The sequence below is a fragment of the Heloderma suspectum genome, chromosome 1, assembly GCF_057233095.1.
Source record: "Heloderma suspectum isolate Gila_16-S chromosome 1, 16-S_ref, whole genome shotgun sequence".
NCBI classification, from domain to species: domain Eukaryota; kingdom Metazoa; phylum Chordata; class Lepidosauria; order Squamata; family Helodermatidae; genus Heloderma; species Heloderma suspectum.
Genome location: NC_139458.1, coordinates 348,469,207 through 348,491,091, shown reverse-complemented (window position 1 = coordinate 348,491,091; position 21,885 = coordinate 348,469,207). Strand labels below are relative to the sequence as shown.

At 41.9% G+C, this 21,885-nt stretch overlaps 1 protein-coding gene across 1 annotated transcript in view; it reads right to left on the bottom strand.

The window, feature by feature from the left end:
- Nucleotides 1–601: 601 nt before the first annotated feature.
- CCDC170 (coiled-coil domain containing 170) overlaps nt 602–21,885 on the bottom strand; it is an 80,315-nt gene continuing 59,031 nt past the window's right edge. The window contains exons 8-11 of the mRNA XM_084827835.1: nt 18,374–18,547; nt 17,619–17,861; nt 14,256–14,492; nt 602–3,309 (exon numbers count right to left, since the gene is read on the bottom strand). Of these exons, the coding sequence (XP_084683961.1) occupies nt 3,121–3,309; nt 14,256–14,492; nt 17,619–17,861; nt 18,374–18,547 (843 nt within the window). The 3' untranslated portion in view covers nt 602–3,120. The remainder of the gene's footprint in view (nt 3,310–14,255; nt 14,493–17,618; nt 17,862–18,373; nt 18,548–21,885) is intronic.

The window sequence follows — 21,885 nt, the reverse complement described above, 5'->3', positions numbered from 1 at the left end:
TCATGTTCCCGGGGTGATATTTGCTGGCAAGAATGTATCTCCTCTCTATGGAGGCCTTCCCCAGTCTGGATCCCTTCAGATATTATAGATTACAACTCCCATTATATCTGACCATTGGCGACATTGGCTGAGGCTGGTGGGAATTATAGTCCAAAACATATAGAGGGGCCAAGGTTGGGGAAGGCTGTTCCGGGCCATTTCACACATTACACAACAAACTCAGGTAATCTTGGTAGATAATTCCTCATTTTCTTTTCATTTAGTCTAAATACTGAAATTTCCAAACCAGATGCTCCAGCAGAATGCCCTTCTGTGGATTCTAGTCATCAGTTAAAATATTAACAAAATGGATATGATTTTATAGGAATCCTGTAATACCTAACCTGCTCATTGTAAAAATATGAAATTGACAGATGTTTCTGAGCACAAAGCAGACTGAAAACAGACATATTTTATATGCACACAACCCATGTACATGTGCACATTTGTTCTATAATTTTTAGTAGCTGAGTATCTTTGGTATCTGACAACATGTTGCCCTCTATCACAGATGTAAGCCAATAGAAATGAGGTTCAATTAAAAAAATGCAGATACAGCAATAAACTTCATAACTTTTACTTTTCATAAATGATTAGACCTGCTGTTTAAACGCAAATATTAAAAGTTAATTTGCACAGAAAATCTATAGCGATGACTTTTCTATTCATTCCATAATCACCAGTGACTATAGTCCAAATTAAAATAGATTCAGTAATGAGAAAATAATTGTATACATTTATAATCACTAAACTATAATATATATCACAGTTGTAGAAAGGATTTTCAATGATAGTAAAAAGGTAATTCTAAATGAGAACAGATGCTAGTACTTATCCATAAGAAAAGTAATTTATGTGAATATTAGAACTTAGTTAATATGAGGAAAATAGTCACATACATGCCGTCTTTCTATTGCTAATTTATTGCTAAAAAAATAAAATAAAAATAAAGCAGCGTATCTTCCGAAGTACCCGTTTATGGATTATATACAAGAAAGATGGTTTTTCAGTCATTACCAAATGACTACATTTTTCTGCATATCTGCCTCCTGTAGGAGCGTACTGCAAGGATTAAAGATGTGCAACACAATTCTATATATATTTACTTGGAAGTAAGTCTCACTATGTTCAATGAGCTTCCCCCCAGATAAATGTGCATAAGACTGCAGCCTAAGGCTTCAATCCTATGCACACCCACTATAGAGTAAGTTCCATAGAAATCAGAGAGATTTACATCTGAACAAACATGGTTAGGGTTATGTTGCACATCTGAAAGTGTATCCATTTAAAAGATTTACACACTACTTTTCCACCAGTATTTTCCAAAGTAACTTAGATGGAGAGCACTTTCGGTTTCTGCTAATAATTAGGAGCAGTTAATTTTTTAAAAGGTTAGACCTTGAGTTTTGAAAGTTGTAGAGATTTACTGATAAAATATACTCATAATCTTAAGAAAGCATAATAAATATGTTGACTTGGTAACTGTCTAAACTGCTGCACCAGTACCTTAGAGGGCTTAAGTGCCATTGCAACTAATATTACTGGGTCAGGTACTAAAAGCAAAGCAGAGCCACATGGCGTTAATTAGCTATTGCGTAAAATAAAATTGATTCTTAATCATGTAGTAAAAGAGTTATATTTGTTGTTCTAATTCTTCTTCTTTTTGTTCATTAACTATTTATTCGATTTGTACCTCACCTTTCTACCAGGAAAAATAGCACTCAAGGCAGCTTACAAAACTTGATTAAAAACTATGAACCCTTCTTGCATTATTCAAGAAGTGGGAGATAGTGAGATATATGTTATACACAAAAAATAATTATGGACAGACCACAGTCAAAGTTCTATAAGGACCCAACAGAATACTCTCATCTAGTAATCCATGCATCAACTCTACCATGAGATAGAACTCCTGGATCAGGGCCACCATCCTGGATTAGCTGCCCAGTTCTGCAGCTGAAGCCAATGTGTCCTGTTAATCCCACTTGCTCTCAGTTTGAAAAATATGTAGCCTGAGTTATAACTAAGAGTTGAATTCAGGAGTCCTGCTGAAGAGTCCTTTTGAAAGCTTTTGCCTAAAAAAATCTTTGGTTTACAAATGTCTTCTCAATATTTAAAGATAGTTGTAATGTGCCTACCTGAGTACAAAACATACAGAAATGGAGAACCACTATACAAAACCCTTCAGCAGGATTTTTGTTGTTAAAAGAATGCAAGTTGTGATGCCTTTGTGTAAATGTGCTGAACTGGTTAATGGATTGTTAACGACTTGTGGAATAATCTTATGTTTTGCAAAGCAAGTGCATTGACTTGGATTTTAAGAAATACGCATGGAAGGAGGCTGGTGGAAGGGGACTTTCCCACCCCCTCCTGCCTCCTGCAAGATGTTGCCCAAGAGCTGGGGGACCCTTCTGAAGGGGTGGACTGTGGGGCAGAAGGCTGATGGCAGAAGTGCTCAAAATCAGACACAGGCAATTTTCTGTAAATACAGTTCCCATTCTCAGATAATAATGGTAATAATGTTCTTTCAGTTTTTGAAGCTGAGTATATAAGCATTTCAGTTATAAGAAAATATTATTAAGATACTTCCCAGGCATTTAAAGTTCACCTTATGATAAGTAGTTACAGACACTTTTTAAAAGCTCTCTCACTGTTGGCCCTGTATATTTTGGGTAGTAGCCAATGTTAGTCCTACTTAGAAGAGATCCATTAAAATGAATGGGACTTAAGTTAGATTAATATTGAATACAATCCCTGAACTCTAGTGTTTTGTGTCACATTCTGGAATATTTACACTGGCAAAGAGAAGATCAGCAGAAAAGGAATTTTATTTATTTATTTAATTACATTTATATTCCGCCTTTTTTCCTCCTTAAGGAACCCAAGGCGGTGTACATTATCCTCCACCTCTCCATTTTATCCTCACAACAACAACCCTGTGAGGTAGGTTGGGCTGAGAGTGTGTGACTGGCCCAAAGTCACCCAGTGAGCTTCCATGGCTGAGCGGGGACTAGAACTCAGATCTCCCAACTCCCAGTCCAACACTCTAGCCACTAAACCACACTGGCTCTGAGGAAGGGTTCAGTGGAGAAGCTGCAATGGTCCATCTTGCCTCACTGATATGTCTTTGAAGCAGACGCAGGGAACAAAGTGATGCTGATGAGAATGGATCAGCCCCTCTAGACGAGTAATTATCTCATAGTCAGGAAGAGCGACCGTGGCAATATTGAGACCCAGCATTTGAGAGATGACTTCTCTGAAGTCTGCCAGCTGTGAGAGCAAAGGAAAAACATACAATAAATTAAGTATCATGCGTTCTCCTGTAAGGAGAGGTTGCTTACCTGTAACTGTGGTTCTTCAAGTCATCATCTGTAAATTCACACATATGGATTATATGCCTGTGCAGAACATTAATTCAGAACATTCTAGGGCTAAACAGAGTTTTAGGCGGAAGTCCCACCCACCTCCTCTGTGCACACTCTGGGTGTGGCTCCCATCTGCCTCTTGGTTCTGAGTATGGCACAGCAGAGGAATAAAAGAAGGCAAGGCATCGAAGTGGAGAAGAGGGTGGGTTGTGTGAGTTCACAGATGACCACTTGAAGAACCACAGTTACAGGTAAGCAACCTGTCCTTCTTCATAGTTCACAGATGACCACTTGAAGAACCACAGTTACAGGTAAGCAACCTGTCCTTCTTCATAGTTCACAGATGACCACTTGAAGAACCACAGTTACAGGTAAGCAACCTGTCCTTCTTCATAGTCTTTGTGACTCACATATATGGGTGACTTATTGGAGGAGGGAGATGTCATGCCAGAACTGAAGAAAGAACCGCTATGCCAAAGGCTGCATATCTGATTCCCAAGTGGTAATGTTTGATGAAAGTAGAAGGTTGACCCCAGGTCACTGCACTACACAATTGTGCAAGTAGGATACCTCTAAGTAAAGTGGAAGAGGATGCAATGGCTCTAGTGGAATCTCACCATACTTGTAGGTGAACTGGTAGATATGCCAGTTGGTAGGCCAGGAGTCTGGCCAAAACCACCCACTTGGCGAAGCATTCTGATGACACAGGATGACCATTTTGGGGCCTCGAGTAGCAGACAAATAAATGAGTAGTTTCTAAGCGATTATGTTTTGTGCAAACAGAACATCAGTGTCCTCTTAACATCTAAGGAATGAAGTTTAATGTCCAGCCGGGAGGTAGGTTAACAAAGGAAAGTCAGTGGGCTGGCAACATGATATCCTGAACTAATGGAACTGTGAAACAACTTTAGGAAGAAAAGAACAGCCTTGGACGTAACACTACTTTATCTCTGTGAAAAAACAAGAATGGTTGGTTATGCCTTAGGACACACAGTTTGCTTGCTCTCCACTTGCTCTCTTGTAATGGCAACAAGAGATGCCACCTTTATTTGAGGAGACTAAGGTCTCCTTAGTAGAGAGCTAAGCCATAGGCCATTGTATAAGCCATAGGCCACTGTAGCTATAGGCGCAGAAGGCTTGGATGTCAGTTGTGCCAGTACCATCAACAGGCTCCAGGACAGGATGGGCAGATAAGCCTGTGGATTGAGCTTGGAAAGCCCTTTAAGAAATCATTTAATGTGAAGGTACACAAAGAGAGAGAAATCTTCCGTAGTGTCATAATTAGCCAATACCGTGGCTAGGTAGGCCTTGATGGATGAGAGTGCTAGACCCTTAGATTTCAGAGAAAGAAGTAAAACCAATATACTTGGAAGACCACAGGATTTTGGGTTCTGTCCTGTTTAGGGGAATAAAGCCAAAAGGGCCTTCCCCTTGACAGCACATGAGGCCCAAGTGGAAGGTTTGCAGGAAGGAGACATTACTTCCAAGACCTCTTTAGAAAATTGGTGTGGTCATCCAGCTTCCACACAGTGAGACATAAGGTCTCCATGTCAGGGTGCCTGATCTCCCTGTCACTCATTGTGAGGAGATCTGGGATGCAAGGAAGGTGGAGAAAGGTGTGATTGGACAGAATGAGAAGTATTGCAAACCATGTTCGTCTTGGCCACCACAGGGTTAATAAGATGCAGTGGGCCCCATCTTCCTGTACCTTGTTCACCACCCATGTGACGAGGAAAGGGCAGAAAGGTGTAAGTCAGGGTACCTCCCCAGTGGAGAAGGAAGGCATCCCCTAGAGAGTCTGGCTCGTGTTCAACTCTGCTGCTGGAAGACTGGCATTTTGCATTTAATGCTGTAGCAAAGAAGTTGATAGCTGGAATGCCCCATGTATTGAAGAGTTTGTTGGAGAGATTGTTGGAGAGAGCTCCCATTCGTGGGGGGTAGTTCCCGACCTGCTGAGTGAGTCCACAAGTGTTGGATGTTCCCGCGAGGTAGACAGAGATGCAAATCCGAGAAAAGGGTGAGAAGCTGGGTATGTAAAGATGTGAAAGTAAGTGTCACAAAGATCTATTGTAGCAAACCAGTCTTCCTGACACAGGAGGGGAAGAATGGAAGAGAGTGCAGTCAACCTCCATTTCTTTGGGTGAATGTAGCAACTGACATCCTGAAGGTCGAGTACAGGTTAACGACCTCTGTCCTTAAGGACTGTAAAGTACTTGGAGAAGAAACTGGTGGTCCTTTGAGCAGAAGTGAGCTTTTCTATCATATTGTTGCTTGAAAGGGTAGTGATTTCTTCTCTTAAGACTGGCATGGGGTGATTGGAGCAGAAAACTCCCGTAGGAGGGCTGTCTTCAAATTTGACAGAATAGTTTCAGGAGATGATAGAGAGTTGGTGGTGATGGACCTCCCATTTGTCAGTGGTGATGCAACTCCAGCTGACAAGGAAGGGTCAGAGTCTATTTGGATGAAAACGGTCAGGCACTGCTGTAACAGTTGGACCAGTCAGATTGGTGCTGTGGTGTAGGGATATACGAATCCCTTACCTGGTTCCAGTCGGGGCATTCGCTGGAGCGGGGAGGCGATCCGTCCCTTCCCCCCGGAATCCTCCCTGGCCAGCTCTGCTCTGCGGCAAAGCTGCGGAGCCACCGGCTGGGGCCGGCCACAAGCGGACTTCCGGCTGCTGCTGCCGTGCTGCAGACTCAAATGGCGGCCGCTATGCCGGTTGCTATTTGCGTCCCTGCCTTAGGCCATCATAGGCTACGTAAGTATTTACGTAGCCTATCACGGCAAAGAGCAGGGACACAAATGGCGCCCGTTACGCCATCTGCGTCCCTGCTCCTTTCGTGATAGGCTACATAAATACTTACGTAGCCTAACACGAAAAGAGCAGAGACGCAAATGGCATAACAGGAGCCATTTCCGTCCCTGCTCTTTGCCATAATAGCCTACGTAAATATTTACGTAGCCAATCACGGGCAGGGACGCAAATGGTAGCCATTACGACGGCCGCCATTTTGTTCCGCAGGCCAGCTGTGGAAGGAGGACGACCCAACCTGGAGCATCCGCCACCAGGTAGGGTCTGTCCCAGAGGGATTTTGGGTGGTGGTGGTGCAGGGGTAGTCTGTTCCACCACGGACTCCGGGGGGCCAGATTCCAAAGAATCCGGCCTCACTGGAGTCCGTGGCAGATTTCTCCAACATCTCTACTGAATTGGCTATTGGAGTTGCCAATATGGATGTGGTCGGTTGGCAGAGGCCAATGAGGACTGGGATCCCATTCCCATCATTTGGAGGGATGCCTATCTGTAGACATGATCCAGGGTATTATCCATGGATGTGCTGAAAAGGGCTCCTGCCTAAAATTATTTAGCTCTAGAATGTTCTAAATGACTGTTCTGTATAGGTACATAACCCATATGTGTAAGTCACGGAGACCACAAAGAAGATCAACCTGCCTGTCCACTGATATCTGATACTCTTCTCTGGGTACCCCTGCCATCTGAGGTAAAATGGTTGGCAGGCAAGCAGGCAGAGAGCTTTTTTAATGACGACACCTTGCCTGGGAAACACATTCCCACCGGGATGTGACCTGGTGCCTATTTTGTTGTCATTTTGGTGCCATGAAAAGTCCTTTTTATGTTTTTATTTTTTTCTCAGCCTTTTTAATCCCGTTAAGCTGGTTTGAATTTTATACTGATTGACGTTTTTAACTTCTGTGCTGCACTGCTGCTTTATTGTTATGGTTTTGGATTGTTGCTTGTATGGTTGGCTATTGTAATACTGTATCCTTTGTTCTTTTTGTCAGCCACCCTTGGGAATGCCAGTTGGCCTCGAAGGTGCTAGATATAAATTTTTAGAAACAAACAAACACATAAAAATGTCAAAACAAGGACTAGAAAAATATGGCATGCTTGGCAAAGCATGACCGCCCAAAATGTGGTTGTAACAAAAAACGTTGTGGACTTCTGCTTCTGCTTCTTTGCTACCATTCAGTATAACTGAAAAGATTGATACAGGTGTTTGTGTTATGTTTGGGTTTGGACTACATAAACAAATGTGGCAAGGGCAAGCTTGAAAATTATACAATGGCCAAAATGCATCCCTATGAGTCCCAAACAAAGCTATTGTCAGGGATGAGTCTAAGCACCTTGAGACGTCTGACAGCTCCGATTCTGAATCAGAGTTAGAGCAGTTAGATCAGAGGCTGGGGGAGGGACCGTCCCTAGTGAGCCAAAGCGCTGAGATTCCTCCGAAGACCCTAACAAACAGATGCCCCAGGCTAAGTCCCTACCCCCTCCCTCCAATGTGAGAACTCAAGGTTCCAAAGAGGAAGAAGAGGAATGTAACTTGACAGACGCTAAGGCAAGTCGCAAAGCAAAGCGAGAAAAGTTAGGAGCAAAGCTCAGATGCTCCACTAGGAAAGCCATTCTTGGAACCCAACATAGGAGGGAGCCACCCTAAGGGAGGGGCATCACTGCAAAGCATGTCTGGCCATGAAGTTCAAGCCCAAACTGTCAGCAACTTCACTAGCCTCCAATTCGTCTCCTCTAATTAGAGATTGCCGATTAGTTGTTAGGGGCCTGAGGTGGTCTGAGAGTTTCCTAGAATCTGCATTTGTATAGAGCCTAGTTTCTAGCAAAATAAAGTAGCATTAGCCTGAAGCTTTGTCTCCTTGTAGTGTTGACTGGGAAGCGGGAAGGATGATCCATTTCTGACAGCTATGTTGTACTCAATTCTACATTACACATTTCAAAAGAATTGGTAGTTGGAGCAGAATTTTATGTTTGTCACTGGTTTGTATTAAGCCCATTTACAAATGTCTGGATGATATGTCATATTATATTCTCAGCTGGCCGGAATGCCTTCATTAAGCCATTCATTCCCATGTATGAGGAGCCAGTGTGGTGTAGTGTTGGACGGGGATCTGGGCGACCCAGGTTCTTGTCCCTGCTCTGCCATGAACCTCATGGGGTGACTTTGGGCCAGACACTGACTCTCAGCCTAATCTATGTCACAGGTTTTTGTGAGGATAAAATGGAGAGGCGGAAGGCCATGTAAACTGCCTTGGGCTCCTTGCAAGCAGAAAAAAGGTGGGATATAAATGAAATAATAAATAAAAATAAATTTAAAATCTAAGAGTCAGTCCAGATAATACACATATCTCTTTGGCCTGTACTCATGCTATCCCAAAGCTAATACCAGGAGCACACTATTCTGTTAATGTTTAGGGAAAGGGTAATAGTGCTCCATGGGATGGTGATACTCACATCCACACCTCTTTATATACCAAGGGAAGCTTGCATTCTAGCCCCAGAGGAGGGGGACACACACACTCGACTTAAAAACAAATAGTTTACAAAATGTTTCTACTTTAAAGAAAAGTTATTAAAGGTCTAAAAACAAATTCTACAGTTAAGTGATATAGTAGGTTATATCTTGAAATAGTGTTCTACATTTTTGTTTTAAGTCACACAACAGCAAAAGCATGGAGAAAGCTGTGTCACAATTAGTGTCTCAGATATTATCAAACAGGTATCCATGACGCTCATGCAAGTACATTCTACACAGCACTTGAAACTACAAATTGATGCCTTAGCTGAAGTGTGTGTGTATGGAGGGAGCGGGGAGAGGGGGGATTCTTTGCTCCTAGTAGAAAAACACATTATGGGTGAAATACAATTAAGTTTTTCCATTGGTAGAACGGCAGTGGAACTGGGAGGGGACCAATTCAATCTCCTCACCGCAGCCCCCATGTGCACCCTTAAAATCTGGCCTGGAGGGTTGCAGCAGATTTTCAGGGGTGTGGGAGCTACAAAGGGAGAGAGGGAGAAAGTCCCATTGCATAAACATGATGTTGGCTTCCACCTATGAATGTCGTGCTGGAAAAATGCAATATCCCTGCAAGAGAACTGCTACTGTAAAGCGGGCATGACAAATAAGTTAATGATTGAATGTAAACCGAGCATCCACAAAGACCTCTAAGTCATAATCCTTGTTATTATCAGCGTCTGAGTTCCACAGAAATAAGGTGGTTATTTATTTACAGAGCAAAGCTACCTGTTGCTGTGAAGAGCTCCCACGTAAGAGCCTCCGACAAATCCAGAGCCCTACTGGTGCAAGCAGTGTTGTTGTTCTTTATTTCTGTGCTTCTTTTTTTAAGGAAACTATTTCCTGGGCAATTATTTACACCAGCTTTAGGGCTGGCAGCCCCCGCATATTGAGGGCATATTTGGGGACTGGGAGGGCGTTCGATCCTGTGCCGTCCCCAGTCTGACTGTGCTGTCCCCCCGATCTACCCTCTTTTTACCTTAACCAACATCAGAGCTCCTATGTCAGGGGATTAAGGCCGCAATCCTAAGAATATTTAGACAGAAAAAGGTACTACAGCTCCCAGCATTCCCCTCCCAGCATTCCCCAGCCAGCTGGAAGGGATGATCTGAGGGAAGATCTTCCCCTCTGAGGGCAGACCTCTCTCTCTACCCTCAGAGGGGGAGATCTGAAAATTCCTATGGCCCTTGGGATGCCCTTCCAGGAACCATAGGATTGCAGCCTTACTTATTTAAAAAAATAGCTGTTGTTCTAGAAGAGACCACCCAAAAGAATAAAAATAATAAATACCATGGGGTTAAATCCAAAGTTGCTGAAGTATTTTAATGATTATATTTTGTATTTTAATATTTTATTTTATTCTTTGTTCTATGAGTCGCCAAGAGAACATATGCTGATGGGTGGGTGACCTATAAAAATTAAGTAAACAAATAAAGAAATCAGCTAGAACCCTTTTCGAGTTTTCTAAGTGGAGGGTGTTGTGCTTCTTTTTTTTTTTTTTAATGATGAGCCTCAATCATTCTGAGGCAGAGGGGACCCATGCCTTGAAAGACAAACAAATATTCTCTCGCACCAAGGATGTGCCTCTGGAGCGCAGGGGGCTTATGATAGTGGGAAATGTGATCAGTTAGACACATAGGCAACTGCGTTTGTGATGGCTGTGTAGACCACATGGTAAATTGCCTGCCTGGTGCGAAGGTTGCAAATATTACATGCTGTCTTGATAGCTTTGTAGATAGTGCTATGGTGGGGTCCTGGTCCCGGTCCATGTTGGTACCAGTGACATGGGAAAATGTAGCTGTAAGGTCACAGAAGCCAAATTTAGGTTGCTAAGTAGGAGGTTAAAATTCAGGACCACCAAAGGTACCTTTCTCTTAAATGCTACCTGTTCCACGCACAGGGCTAGCTAGACAGGTGAAGATGAGGAGTATCAATGCATGGATAAGATGCTGGTGAAGGGAGGAGGGGTTGAGATCTGTTAGGCACTGGGGAACATTTTGGGACAAGCCGGGCTGGTATAAGCGGGACAGGCCCCACTTGAACCAGAATGGAACCAGACTGCTAGTGCTTAACATAAAAAAGATGGTAGAGCAGCTTTTAGACTTAACCCTGGGGGAAAGCTGGCAGGAGCTAGGAAGCATCCAGTTTGGGTAGAATCATCCCTGAGGGATTAAGATGAAAGTGTTTCCGATGGCCCAATAGAGACAGGGACGAAATGGGCTATGAGCATATGCTGAAACATGATAGCTAGTAAAAGACGTCTAAATGCCGTAGCAGAAGATGCACACACGTGGGGAGGAACACTGTGTATAGGTGTTTCTGTGCTAATGCTAGAAGCCTCTGAGCCAAGGCGGGACAGCTGGAGTGCCTGAATTTAAAGGAGAGCCAAGATACAGTGGGCCTAATGGAAAACTGGTGGAATGGAGAGAACTAGTGAGATACAGACCTCTCTGGATATAAACTCAATAGGAAGGACAGGGAAGGGCACACTGGAGAAGGTGGTGCTCTGTACATCAAAGAAGGCCTAGTGTAAAGCAGACTAGAAAACCAAAAAGAGGCAGACTCAACAGTGATAATGCTGGGCTCCAAAACTAATTTAGTACTAGGAACATGTTATCGTGCCCCAGATGAGAATGCTCAGGGTGATTTTGAGATGGAAAATGAAATCAGGGAGGCCTCCAAAGAAGGAAGTGTTGTAATAATAGGTGACTTCAATTACCCCCACATTGACTTGATTAATTCATGTTCCAGTCATGACAAAGAGCATAAATGTCTTGATTCCCTAAATTACTGTGCCCTAGAACAGTTGGTCATGGAACCAACCAGAGGGGAGGTGTGACCCTGGATTTAATCCTAAGTGGTGCCACCCAGGACTAGCACGAGATGTGAGTGTTGTTGAAACAGTTGGAAACAGGGACCACAGTGCTATGGGATTTAATATATATTTAAGTAGAAAGTTGCCAAGAACATAAGAAGAGCCATGCTGGACCAAGGGTCCATCTAGTCCAGCATTCTGTTCACACAGTGGCCAACCAGCTGCCCATAGAAAAGCCACAAGCGTGACATGAGTGCAACAGCACCCTCCCGTCCATGTCCCCAGCAACTGGTGTACACAGGCATACTGCTTCTGATACTGGAGGTAGTGTAGCGCCATCAGGACTAGTAACCATTGATAGCCTTCTCCTCCAGGAACTAGTCTAATCCCCTTTTAAAGCCATCCAGACTGGTGGCCATCACTAGTTAAATTATGGAATTCACTACCACAAGATGTAGTGATGGCCACCAATTTGGATGTCTTTAAAAGGGGGTTGGACAAATTCCTGGAGGAAAAGGCTATCAATGGCTACTAGTCCTGAAGGCTATGTGCTACCTCCAGAACCAGAGGCAGTGAGCCTATGTACACCAGTTGCTGGGGAACATGGGTGGAAGGGTGCTGTTGAGCTCATGCCCTGCTTGTGGGTTCCTGGTCAACAGCTGGTTGGCCACTGTGTGAACAGAGTGCTGGACTAGATTGGGTCCTGTGTGGCTCTTCTTATGTTCTTATGAGCCCCTTGCCCCTGAAGTCTGAAGTGGTATAGCCCAGACTCAGCTTTACCATATCCAGGCCATAGATGTAAAAAGAAAGAAGGATGGATAAATGTTTAGTTTAGGTTTCTTTTACGCAGCAGTTCAGGAAGGAAGCTGTAAGTGATTGCCTTTGCCAAACGTGTAAAACTTGAAAATACAATGAATTTTAGACAAAAGGGGGGGGGCACACCAGATCCAAAGTTCTGTGTAATTTGTATTGCAGTCACACATTAAACATTATACACCTCATTGCATGACCTGAATTAATGTCAAAATATGTCCAGACCTTTGTTTGTGGTTCATTGTGTTCTAAAGGCCATATTCCAAATGCTTACAAATGTGGTCTGCTCTTTATTAAAATAGGTGACATTTGATGTAACAGATTGCGTTATTCTTGTTTTTAAAATAATGACATGTTTTGAAAAATGTACCCAAGTTATATGCTGTTATCAAATGAAGTTCTCCCTATAAACCCAATGTTTAGATTCATATAGAAGGGCAGGCATTTCTATTCCATGAGTGGATGGTTGCATCTCAAAGCTTTCTTTTTAGAGTAGTCAGTATAAAACCCAGGAATCATTTCAGCTAGGATGGTGTAATGGAGATAAACTCAATACGATCATCTTACCTGAAGGATCATCGCCTCCCATATATATCTGCCCAGACCCTAAGATCATCAAGTGAGGTGGCTTTTTGGTTGTTGCACCCCCGTTGTGGAATGCCCTCCTCAAAGAGGCTTCCCTGGTGCCTATACTATGGTCTTTTTGCCTCCAGGTGAAAACATTTTATTGTCCCAGTCCTTCACTTTTTAAAAACTGCGCTTGTGCTTTTTAGATCTTAGCACTGCTGTTGGTTTGGTTTCATTCTGTAGCTCTTACTATTTTTTTCAGGTTTTTACACTAAGTTTTCATATTTTATGGTTTTAAGCTCTATTCTATGAACTGCTCAGAGAGATCTTTGGCTATTGGGCAGCTTAGAAATGTCATACATAACGTATACATAAATATAACATGAATAAATTACATTTGGGAAGAGTCCTATGCTTCTTTGTAGCTGTCCCCTTAAGACCTTAAGGCTTAAAGGGATGATACTAAAGGTAAGCAACTGACCTATGTGACCATTTGAGTGGAATGAAAGAATCCCTTCTGGACTGAGGGTATAGAGAAGTGCATAAACTGGGAAGGCAAGAGACATAGAAAACATCTACTGGCTGTGGAAGTTGGGAGTTTTAGTGCAGCGCTTCTAGAGATTGGGGTATGCTGCATTGCACTAACTACATAGTGTGCAGCTCCTTCTCTATTTTTTGTTCACTCTAGAGTGAGTGTCAGAGTCCTGATATAGATCAGAACTGTGGCAGGGAGGAATGCTGGAAGCAGACCAGTCTTATTGAAGCAAAATTATTCATTCACAGCGTATTTTTACTTCTTGCAAACTACACTTTAATTCTAAGTCCATGCCTGTAAAAGAAATACAATATTGGAAGGGTAAGTGTACCCACAAAACTGCTTCAGGTACCAAATTCAATCTTTTAAATAATTTTTAACATTTAATTACTATCTTGATAGCTGTACTGTTGATCTATCTATCTATCTATGGTTATATTGTTGTTGTTGTTTGGTTTAACCCTAAACCACCCCTATGGCATTTGGCAGTTGGGTGGTATGCAGATCTTCTTCTTCTTCTTCTTCTTCTTCTTCTTCTTCTTCTTCATAAATAATGATTAGTAGTAGTTATTATAATAAAAAGGTAAAGGTGTCCCCAACCAGTCGTGTCCGACTCTAGGGTGCGGTGCTCATCCTCGTTTCTAAGCCGAAGAGCCAGCGCTGTCCGAAGACGCTTAATAATTACTAATAATTAATAAAAATAATCACTAATAAGTAGTAATACTATTTGTTGTTACCCAGTGCCAGGTAGTAGTAGTAGTTACTCAGTACCACTTATCAGCTGTATTGGCACATACCTGTCTCTCTTTTTTCACTACTTCCTCCAGAGAAGATTTAAGCATTGTCAGTTCACTGGTAACAGATTCCAGCATGTTTTTGGCCTTCTTTTTATCTTCCTTTGCTTCGCGCTCTGCAACATGTAACTCTGATTTGACAGAGGTCAGCTGCTTCTCAGCCTTCGTCTTCATCTTTTCCAGCTTCTCCTGGGACTTGCTTAGATCTTCTATAGTTCTGTCCTGCTCCAGTGTTCTGATCTGTGGACAAATTCCACAGGGGATTGCCTCAGTAGGGATTTAAAACAATGGGGCCTAAACGTTGGGACATGCAAGAGGTAGTGGGGGCCAAACAACATAAGATGCGAGAGATCCTTCATCATATCTCTTGAAGTTTATGTTTTTACTTACATGCAGCCAGAGGGGGCTCTAATTTTGATTGGAATGGTGGGGGTAAGGAAGGTGTAGTTACACCCCCTCCGCCATACTGTGTTCTTGATCTAAATTGCCCTTCCCAAACTGGTATTTGTTTTGCTGGAAGAAACATTGTATGTTCCTCTCAATCCTGTACCAAAAGTATCTTTTGGGGGCGGGAAATTTAGACTGGGAAATGGTGTGAAGGGAGGATTAAAAAATCTGCCCCCCAACCTCACCAATCTAGTTAAAATAAGAATCCCCACAGCTGTTTTTAAGTAAAAATATACAATTAAGGAGAACTGTTCACTGATACCTTGTGAAGTTTGGCCCTGTACCTCTTCAGTGTAATGGCCTTGTGATCCAGCTACCTCCAATTACTGAGGATAGCTCTTCATGCATATGATGAAATGGGCTCTGGTACATGAAAGCATATGCCACAAGACTCTTTGTTGTTTCTGATCAGCGAAGAAAGTCATCATATGGCCAGAGTGAGAAAGAAGTATTAAAAATGTTTCATTGCCATCTGTGACAACCAAAATAGAAGACAGATGCTCAGGAATTGCATGTTGTATCCACTGAGCCGAATGAGAGAAGCAGTTTGGATGTCAAAACATTTTCTTCCAAAGATAATAATTTTCTGAGGCAAAGTCATTTAACACATTGGAAGACAGTTAAATGAGAAATAACTAAATAGGAAGCAAAAAGGAAACTGCAATTGCTTAGTACTTCACATTCCGTCAGATCAAAACCACACGGCTTTATGCAGAATGAGGGATGATCCTGTAAAATAAAGTAATTTATTATTTTTGCCTCACTCTTCTGCCCAAGGGCACCCAGAGTGGCTTCACAGAATACAAAACCAAAACTATATACTAAAAAGCAAAACACATTAAAAACACTACTAAAAACCCTTTAAATCCCCATGCTGTCTGGGCAATGCTGGGAATTGTAGGACTTTTCCTGTCTAAATATGCACTGAGCTCTAACAGTGCAACTCTATATGTGTTTACTAAGAAGTAAGCTCCACTGAATTCAATGAGACTTACTCCCAGGTAAGTGTGTATAGGAGGGGAAGTGGGGCTTGTGGGCACCAGTATGCTACCAGACACCTTTCTTGGCACCTGCTGACGTGCCCCACCCCTCCTATTTATTGGGTTTTTTTTTAAAGGTAACAGATTTTCTTACTGGCAGCTAGGATTGCTTCAGAGGGAATTAGGAATAGAGAGAGCGAGAAAAAAAAGAGCTAGGGAGATAAACTGAATGTGGGGAGAGAGAAGAGTTTGTCTTCTGTAAAATAGGTTTCTATTGGCATTGAAAACTGTGGGTTCAGAGGAGTTTTTTTTTACTGTGTTATGGCTCAGACTCCACCTCTGCCTTCTACTCAATCTTTTGTGCAGGTTACTTCTCTGCTGTGACTAGCCGTGCCTTCTGTGGCAGTCATTTCATGCCTATTAGCTACTGACATAACAAGGTTATGTCATTGTCATATAAAGCTCCAAATAACTTGGGACCAGGATAGCTAGCAGACCGCCTCCCCTTATACATACCCAGGTGTCAGAGGAGGCCTTGCTGGTCATTCCAAAATTAATGGAATGTCACCATGTAATACCTTGACGGCAGGCCTTTGTGGTAGTGGCATCCACCCTTTGGAAAACCCTCCCTCGTGCAGTTTAGGAGGCAGAAAATGTGATATCTTTCAAATGCCTCCTGAAAACACACTTATTCACTCAGGCTTTCCCTGGGCTGTAATTAAATTAATCATGTTGTTCCATCTTATTGTATTTCTTTTATTGTAACTGGAATTGTTTTTAATGTTCTTTTTAATATTGTATTTTAAATGTGATGTTAATATTTATACATGAACTGCTTAGGGATTTTATTATATTTAGTGGTATATAAATATCACAAACAAACAAACAAATGATAGTGCCCAAGGCAGTTTCTCAAATTGCCAAATGTGTTTGTGGGCCCAAAAAGGTTGCTTGCCCCTGGAGTATAGGTCTGCAGCCTAAAAGCAGCCATCTAAAATATACTACTAAATCTGGCAGCACTAATACTTCAAACATTACAAGCCTGTAAAAAAGACAATTAGGCTCTCTGTTGTCCTTCCAACCAGCAGGCAAAGATGTTTTTATTCAGGCAGGCCTTGGGCACGTAAGGTGGTTGGTTGCTGAAGGGTTTTTTAATTGGTTGGTGCTGTTTATTTCTTTGTTGTATTTTTAATTCTACTTTTAATTTATTAGCTTTTAAGGTATGTTTTTAAATTGAGATTTTGTTAATCTGAATTTTATTGTTAAGGACCATTTTGGGGGCAGAAAGACAGGATAGAAATTTAAAGAAAGAAAGAAAGAAAGAAAGAAAGAAAGAAAGACAGCCAGCCAGCCCGCCCGCCCACTTCTGGCAACATTAAAATGTTCCTGTCCTTTTGGCTAAGAGCAAATGAAAACACTATTTCTATTTTTATGCAGTGTGTGTGTGTGTGTGTGTGTGTGTGTGTAGGGGGAGATAGTGTGCACTGATTCTCCGCCTTATGGAGGGGCTAACTACACGTTACATACTAACATGTACTAGAAGCCCAGTACCAACATATTCTTTTAAGAAAATTTTGAAGGGGCAATGGAGAGCAGAGAAGTGGCAGGAAGGGGGAGCAGTCCACCTTTGTCCTTACAAATCCACCCCAAATATTTCCACTCTTGGTGGAGTTTAAAATGCATGTTTTGGAATGGTTTAGAACATGAACTATCTTCTGAAATCCAATATTCTGAAGAACAAATTTTGTACATATTGCTGAACTGCTTTCTTTGCAGAGTAATCAACATGAACGGGACATTCATCCTCATTGAATGCAATGGCAAATATTTGTTTTTTCTCGTCATAGCCACGCTTTCCTCTCAGGATCTATTTAAATGCAAAATCACCCACTTGCATTTGTACTCCTTCCAAACATGACTCAAAAATCCTGTTACCCACCTTCAGTTCATTGGTGTCAGCCAGTTTAACTTTCAGGTCTGTATTTATTTCTCTCACCAAGGCAAGTTCATTCTGTAATCTGTCAAGCTTCTTTTGTAACTTTCTGACAGTAAGGTTGGCCTCATCTCTTTCCACAGCCAAGGCTGTGCGTACTTGCTTCTCTTCTTCCAGCTGAACTATCTTCTGACGCAAAAGTTTCATCTGTAGCACTTTGTTGTCAAGTTGCTCTTTTTGAGTTTTCAACTACATTTCAGAGTAAAGACAGTGAATAACACACATCATCATATCTCACCTACATTAATGCAATGGAAAATATATTTTTTCTTATTTAATTTCTGAACTGGTTTTCCCCTAAGGCAGGGCTGGGCAAGTTGTGCCCCCCCCCTGCAGTTTTTTTGGCCTACAACTCTGATCACCCCTTACCATTGGCTATGTTGGCTAGGGCTGATGGGAGTTGTAGGCCAAAACATCTGAAGGGTGATAAGCTGCTCAACCCTGCTCTAAGGAGCTCAAGGACAAATACATGGTTCTCATCCTCCCTGTTTTATCCTCACAATAACCCTGTGAGGTAGGTTAGGCTGAGAGTAGTAACTAGCCAAAGGTCACTCAGCAAGCTTCTTGGCTGAGCGTGATTTGAATTCATGTTTCCATGGTCCTAGTCTGCAACTCCCAACATGCTGGTGTAAATAATCAGATATTTAAACTTGTTCTGTTTTAACAGATAATATTCTCAAATCCTGCTCTACTTTTCCTACCTTCCTCTGCAAATTTCGTGCCACAATCTTATTTTCTATCAATGTGTCTCCTTCCAGTTTGATCAATTGCTCCACACGAGCCAATACTGCCTCCAATCTCATGTCAAATCCAATATCAGCTGCGATGTGGTCCAGATTCATCTTTTCAGAAAGCTGATCCAAAAACTGAAGATACTTCAGAGGGAAAATGCAGAAAGAAATCAAAAGAGGCAACAAAATGTCTTCCAGTCAACAAAAGGAAAACAGCATTCTTATACTCTACTAACTGCTTTGATACAGGATTTATTTCCAAGCGTAATATTTTTTCCTTGCATAAATTTGCCAGAGGAAAACTATCACCTGTTCTGTCTTAAAGCATTAACCTTACTTGCCATACTTCTTCTAGCATAAACAAATAATCCAAAAGGGAACATTTAATCTGGATTTATTCTATCACATGTGGTATTTCTTTATATCAGGGGATAATGGCAAAATACATTTTCAAATAATTTACATTTCCAAAAAAAAAATGAAATCAAGGCTTTGGGGCTTTTTGTATGTGTTTTTTAAAGATGACTAAGGTAGGACATAATCAAAGTTCATAAAACTATGAATATGTTTGAGAGATGCTATGTCTAGGGAAATCATTCTCCTTGCTAACACTACACTTTAGAGTCTCACATTGAAATAGATAGGCAGTGATTTCAGGGTGAACAAACACAAGCATTTCGTATACATACTTAACATATTGGATTGGATCCAGACTGTGTCATACTTAGAGTAGATTCAGTGAAATCAATGGGTTGGATCCACACTAAGTTAGCTGAACTTCGTTCCTACTGAAATCAATGGGACTTAAATCATAACTGGTCCCACTTATTTCCATGGGACCAAAGTTCAACTAATTTACAGTGCAATCCTATACAAGAAGTCCCAAATGAGTTCAATGGGACTTACTTTCATTTACAGGATTGCAGCCTTAGTCTTGATCCAACCCAATCCAGAGATTAGACAATTTCATGTAAGAAAGGTCTACCAGGAGGTGTTAGCTATGACAATTAAATAGAACCCCCCAAAGCTGGGCATGTTTAGCCTTGAGAAGAGAAGACTGAGGGGAGGTCAGGCAGGCACCAACATTGTGTTATTTTTGGCACCTCCTGAAAACATATTAGAAGCCTTCCTTGATTAACCAGCCATGTTTTTATTGGTATTCTGTTTTTAAACAACAAAATGTCTTTTAAAAAAAAATATTGTTCACTGCTCTGGAATCTGTTTGGATGTGGAGCAGTATATAGATGTTGTAAATAAATAAAATAATAATAATAATAATAATAATAATAATAATAATAATAATAATAAATAATAAATGACCCCTTCATGGATCACTGCCTTGTTGTGGCGAAGGGGCTTGTGTAACTCAGTGAAGCCATAAGCTATGCCGTGCAGGGCCACCCAAGACGGACAGAGAGTTCTGACAAAATGTGGTCCACTAGAGAAGGAAATGGCAACCCACTCCAGTATTCTTGCCAAGAAAACCCCATGGAACGTATCACAAGGCTAAAAGATATGATGCCGGAAGATGAGCCCCTCAGGTTGGAAGGTGTCCAATATACTACTGGGGAAGAGCAGAGGGTATTTCCAAGTAGTGCCAGAAAGAGTGAAGCGGCTGGGCCAAAGCCAAAAGGACACTCAGCTGTGGATTTGTCTGGTGGTGAAAAGAAAATCTGATGTTGTAAAGAACAATATTGTTTAGGAACCTGGAATGTCAGATCAATGAATCAAGGTAAGCTGGAGGTGGTCAAACATGAGATGGCAAGATTGAACATCGACATCTTGGGAATCAGCGAACTAAAATGGACAGGCATGGGCGAATTTAATTCAGGTGACCATCATATCTACTATTGTGGGCAAGAATCCCTTAGAAGAAATAGAGTAGCATTCATAGTCAACAAAAGGGTGGGAAAAGCAGTACTGGGGTACAATCTCAGAAACGATAGAATGATCTCAGTACGAATCCAAGGCAAACCATTCAACATCACAGTAATTCAAGTCTATGCCCCAACCACTGATGCCGAAGAAGCTGAGGTTGATCGGTTCTATGAAGACCTACAACACCTTCTAGAACTAACACCAAAAAAAGATGTCCTCTTCATCATAGGGGATTGAAATGCTAAAGTAGGAAGTCAAGAAATCACCGGGATAACAGGCAGGCATGGCTGTTATTTTCTCTTCAAGAAAATTGGGGACCTCAAGGAAACGTTTTGTGCAAAGACGGGCATGATAAAGGACAAAGAAGGCAGGGACCTAACAGAAGCAGATGAGATTAAGAAGAGGTGGAAAGAATACACAGAAGAACTATACAGGAAAGATCTGAATGTCCCTGATAGCCATGATAGTGCGGTCACTGAATTTGAGCCGGACATCCTCGAGAGTGAAGTCAAGTGGGCCTTAGGAAGCATTAGCAACAACAAAGCTAGCGGAGATGACAGTATTCCAGCTGAGCTATTTAAAATCCTAAAAGATGATACTGTTAAAGTGCTGCATTCAATATGCCAACAAATTTGGAACACTCCACAGTGGCCACAAGACTGGAAAAGGTCAGTTTACATTCCAATTCCAAAGAAGAGCAACGCCAAAGAGTGTTCGAACTACTGCACAATTGCGCTCATTTCACATGCCAGCAAGGTGATGCTCAAAATCATACAAGCTAGGCTTCAGCAGTATGCGAACCGAGAACTACCGGAAGTACAAGCTGGGTTTCGAAGAGGCAGAGGAACTAGAGATCAAATCGCCAACATTCGCTGCATCATGGAGAAAGCAAGAGAATTCCAGAAAACCATCTATTTCTGTTTCATTGACTAAGCTAAAGCCTTTGATTGTGTGGATCACAACAAACAGTGGCAAATTCTTAAAGAGATGGGAGTACCAGACCACCTTACCTGTCTCCTGAGAAACCTGTACGAGGGTCAAGAAGCAACAGTAAGTACCAGACATGGAACAACCGAGTGGTTCAAAATTGGGAAAGGAGTACGACAAGGCTGCATATTGTCACCCTGCTTATTTAACTTATATGCAGAGTACATCATGAGAAATGCCGGGCTGGATGAATCAGAGGTCGGAATTAAGACTGCTGGGAGAATTATCAACAACCTCCGATATGCAGATGATACCACCCTAATGGCAGAAAGCGAAGAGGATCTAAAGAGCCTCTTGTTGAGGGTGAAAGAGGAGAGTGCAAAAGCTGGTTTGAAACTCAACATTAAAAAAACGAAGATCATGGCATCTGGCCCTATCACTTCCTGGCATATAGAAGGGGAAGAAATGGAAGCAGTGACAGATTTTACTTTCTTGGGCTCCAAGATCACCGCAGACGGTGACTGTAGCCATGAAATTAAAAGACGCTTGCTCCTTGGGAGGAAAGCTATGGCAAACCTAGACAGCATAGTAAGAAGCAGAGACATCACCTTGCCGACAAAGGTCCGTCTAATCAAAGCTATGGTTTTCCCAGTAGTAATGTATGGCTGTGAGAGCTG